General features: G+C 37.5%; 1 protein-coding gene across 1 annotated transcript in view; it reads right to left on the reverse strand.

The window, feature by feature from the left end:
• The window catches only part of LOC107757002 (GTP-binding protein Rab-3D-like), a 10488-nt gene extending 6147 nt beyond the window's left edge, over nucleotides 1-4341 (reverse strand). The window contains exons 1-2 of the mRNA XM_016574330.1: nucleotides 4073-4341; nucleotides 2362-2598 (exon numbers count right to left, since the gene is read on the reverse strand). Coding sequence (XP_016429816.1) covers nucleotides 2362-2598 — 237 coding nt within the window. The 5' untranslated portion in view covers nucleotides 4073-4341. The remainder of the gene's footprint in view (nucleotides 1-2361; nucleotides 2599-4072) is intronic.
• Between the last annotated feature and the right edge of the window lie 354 nt (nucleotides 4342-4695).

The raw sequence follows: 4695 nt of genomic DNA on the forward strand, positions 1-4695 counted from the left end.
CCCGGCCTCCCCCTACCCTTCTCTATCATTAGCGGTTGCAATTACATCAGCAGATTCGGCACATTCGCGATAGAAAAGCGGCAGTTTCACGTTATGGTATTACAACTGTAAAATTACAAACAAAAAATACACATTCTGAGACATGAACTGAAATGAATTGTGAATTTTATTAGCATTAAATCCTATTAAATCCTAATCCTCCTCCCATTTTCACCTCAAAATTATGGGGAAGCTGTGCCTCCCCTGACGAGCCGCCACTGCAATTGGGACTGTGCCATCAGCAGCCATCAGACTTGACATGATGCCATTTTTCTGCAGCTTTAATCAATCTAACATACAATTTTCACTTCGTGGATGAAAAAATAATAATAACAAATACTCAAGAAAGCTGAATATCTTATAGATTGATGGTGGACTCTATTGACTTGGGCCATCAAACAACCCCCTAGCAACTGCCTAGAACACCCTAGCAACCACATTACAATGTGCCAAAAACATCCCAAATATCATAGCAACCACTGTCCTGGTGCCAAACAAAACTAGTTTTGTATGTAAAAATCTAATTTTAAAAGCTCTATTCTCGTCAATCTCAGACCACTGCAGGCAGAGCGGAGTTGTTCTATGGTGGGCACACAAGTGCATTCTGGGAAAATGCTACTCATCACCTCTGAGGCGTTCTCACCCACTTCCTTTTATCAACAGAAAGTGCTGTCGCTTCCTCTGTCGAGGAAGTCTGCGGCTGCGAACTGGCGCACAACAATAACAACTAAAATTACAGCATCAGAATTTACAGAATGTAACTGTATATTTCACTTAGAACTACACTCTGGACTATAACTGGATCATAAATAATTTCTTGGCAGGACTGGGCAGTGGGTAGTTGATATTCTGACCCACTTCCTGTCTTGGTATTGATTCAATTAGTGATTTAGAGCAGAAGGCAGATGCATGCTGGTCTGGACGGTCAAAAAGCACAACTAATTTGATTTTATGGCTTTCAATTTCTAAAGGTTCCCTCAAAATGGATTTGGCCCTGTGTGTGTGTGCGCGCTCCACAAATAATGCATCAAATGATGGGGCAATCTGCTTTGGGTAATTCTGGATGTTTTGTAACATTAACCATCATTGCTGGCACACACCTCACCTAGATTATCTTGACCAAGATATCACTAATCATGCTGACATACGATTGGCAGATCCTCTTTTCACAACACTAGACTTTGGCAATGACACATATATATTTTTTTGGCTTAAACTGTGAAATATGAATAACTACAGATTAACAGAATAAAAACATAATAACAGACTTATTCAAAGTAACTGCACACTGAACTGCAAACTGACACCAAATGCATTTTAGCTCTGGGAACCAAAAGCATTGCACCAAATGTCTCATATAGTGCAGCAGTCGAGTTCCAGAAGTAAAAATCCCATTCATTTTCTCCATAGGGGAATTGATTTTAACTTTAAAACCTTTTAAGATAGAACTACCTGACCTAGATAGACCTACTAACGCCATCAGCCTGCATTATTTCAACCTATTTTTAAATAATTGTGTTTAACAGAGTTTTTTTTTTAAATTCGATGTCACTCGTAATGCTTCATGGGATTGCATTTCTTTCCCTCAAAGCCATTAAGTACACAGTCTTGCACTTTTGTCTGACTTTAAAATACTTTTTGCTTCAAATCAAAGTTTCAAATGTTGTGATTCACCTTGTAGCTGGCTGGTTTGGTTTATGGCTTATAACTCTTTAGAGAAGCCCTATGGGAAAAATGAATGGGAAGTTAAGGCCCGTCCACCAGGGTTGCCAGGTCTGCAAAACAAAACCAGCCCAATTGCGATTTTTCCATGTTTTTCTCCTCCTTCGTGGGTCCGCTCCATCGAAATCTGAATTCTGATTGGCTGTCATTGTTTTGTCATTCATTTGCTAGAAATAAAAATCCTTCTGAAAGTGATTCCAAAGATATTGTTCCTCTGTATCGTTATCATTATAATTGTGGTGTGGACTCTAAATTTAGAATGATTTTTACAAGTAAAAATCTTTGTCGTTATAGTTATCGTCCTTGGTGTGAATAGGCCTTTAGACAGGAAAAGACTGTCTGATTGATATCTAAAACATCCAACCAGAGGTTGTTTTGTTTTTATGTGCCATTTAAGGGCCGGTAAACCTGAAAATTTAGTTGATACCACAATAATATACCATCAAAAAATAAATAAATTAAAAATATGGCACACTGTTCTCTGCAAAACACCAATAAAATTAGTCTAGACCTTGAATGAACAAATATTTGTATAAATTCTACTCACCCTCCTCATTTTCACTATATAAATGACTCCAATGTCCCATTTTTCAAACTCACCCATATTTGCAGTTTGACTCGTTTCTCATTGCGGTAAACAGTTTTGACTTTGAAGTCGATGCCGACCGTGCTGACGAACGCAGAGGTGAAGGAGTCGTCAGCGTAACGGAACAGAAAACTAGTTTTTCCAACGCTGCTGTTGCCAATGATGAGGAGCTTGAACATGTAGTCAAAATTCTGATCGGCTACATCCTTCTGCACCTGCGTCTGATGACGGGTATCATTGGCCGACGCCATCTAGAGGGGTGGAGGGAAAGTGGAAATATAAGACAGACAATCATATAGACACCATTTACAATGAAAGTAAATAATGAAGGTTGTCAGAAAGAAGAAAACACCATCATAGGTCGGGCCCTGAGGATGCTATGGCCCTTTTGCCGATTTAGCTGAAGCCCTGTTGATACACTTGATCACTCATATGTAGTTTAAGTATTCTTCCAGCACTATCATCTAGCTACCTTTCTTTCTTTGTACATCAGACATGCTGAGTGAGGACCTTTCCTTGATTAAAGGCCATTACAGCAGAGACCAGCTCAGCACAATTCAATCTGGCCATAAAAACAGTACTTAAAAAGTGGGAAGCGCATTATGAGAATAGTTTAAGGAAGAGTTCACAAAAAACACTGTATTACTCCATTTGTATTTTAGATACTATTTTGTATTTTAGAAGCTATTTTAGTATTATATACTACTAGTATTAATATTTTCAATTAGCTTTCATTTTTATATTTTTGTTTTCATTTGAATTTTAGTGTTTTAGTCATTTTGTTATGTGCTTTTGTCATTTTTATTAATTTTTAAAAAAATATTAAATAATTTTTTTATTGATCTATAATTCACATTCATTTCAGTTTGTGTTTTAGTACTTTTATTTCAATTTCAGTTAGTAAGTTTAAGTTTTTGATTATTTATTTCAGCTTTATTTCAATTTCAATTTTTGATTATTTCAATTTTATTTCAATTTCTGTGAAAAACGACTTAAATCCCAGTCTGATCATCACACAAGCTATAGTATGACTTTAAAGACTTGAAATACAGCTCATAAGTAATTCGGATTACTATTATAGTCTATTTTATGGCCCTTTTTCGAGACTGATAGACATAGACTCTGTGAAATATTGTTCAATGGAAAAGTGCAGCATTAAGACTCTTCGAAAAGTCTTCATTTAAGAAAAACCCTCTAATAACATGTGACTATTTAAACTAAACAAGTACTAACATCCTGCTGAAGCATATGAGAAAGAGCTGATCACATCAACACCTGTACCTGAAGAGGGAGTTACCAGGATATGACACACCTTATAACCTATGATTCAACACAATGCGGTTGTGCCACAGTGACTCTATATATGCAATTTTAAATAAAATGATAAGGGATCCCTTTTGCACAGGCAAAGAATAAGATGAGATGACAGGTTACATTTGATCTGATGCTGGTCGACCCAAACAGCAGCACACACCCTGAACTGTGAAATCTACAGATCTGTCAAACACAATATCAGCTTACATTAGCATGTCAAACACACTCAGAAAATATACATTTGAGCATGTCATCAATAGCTGAATTTTGGGGTTGAAAGGTAAATTAATAGGCAACTGAAAGGGTTCTAATCGTGCTTCCATATGGACATCTTCCTTACAACTCTCTCCACTGTAAGCGCCTAAAGATAAATGCGTATCCGTCGGGCACAAACAGAACAGGGTGACTAACCTTATCCGGCTCTTCTTAGAGGTGGTTATTTTATTCTATGCACTTGATGTTGCGCTTTTCCTCAGCTGGTTTCGGACATCCAGTCCTCGCAGATGCAGTTTCACTTTTCCCGCAAAACACACTGGAAAGGGTCCACTCGCCTTATCGGCTTAAAAACTGACCATTCCCTTCCCTAAAGAGGGGCGTTGCAAAGTCAGACGCTTGATGACTGCAGCGACCTGGCTGTCGACCATTTATTTGTGCTGAAACTGCGCTGGCTGTTTCCAGATCAGCCAGCGGCCCTGGCGAGCTTCCAGCCCGCACTCACGGAGCAACCAATCAACAGGTCCCCTGTCAGCCACACAGCATTAGCTTCTGCTATTTACATACGGGTCATTCTGTGAAACGAGTTCCATTAGCGTTTTCAAATGGTGATAAAAAACACAAAAACAAAAGAGTAACAAGATCGACAATTTTACAATTTAATTATACAAGCTTTTCGGCCAATGGCAAGAATCTAAACCGTGCCTTTTTATAAGAAAGAGAATTTAAAGCTGATATTTCTACAAATATTTACCAGTTAATCAGTATATATATATATATATATATATATATATATATAGTTTATATAATATATAAATATA

This window comes from Sinocyclocheilus rhinocerous, unplaced genomic scaffold (genome assembly GCF_001515625.1).
Source record: "Sinocyclocheilus rhinocerous isolate Xijiao unplaced genomic scaffold, SAMN03320098_v1.1 scaffold953, whole genome shotgun sequence".
Taxonomy (NCBI): domain Eukaryota; kingdom Metazoa; phylum Chordata; class Actinopteri; order Cypriniformes; family Cyprinidae; genus Sinocyclocheilus; species Sinocyclocheilus rhinocerous.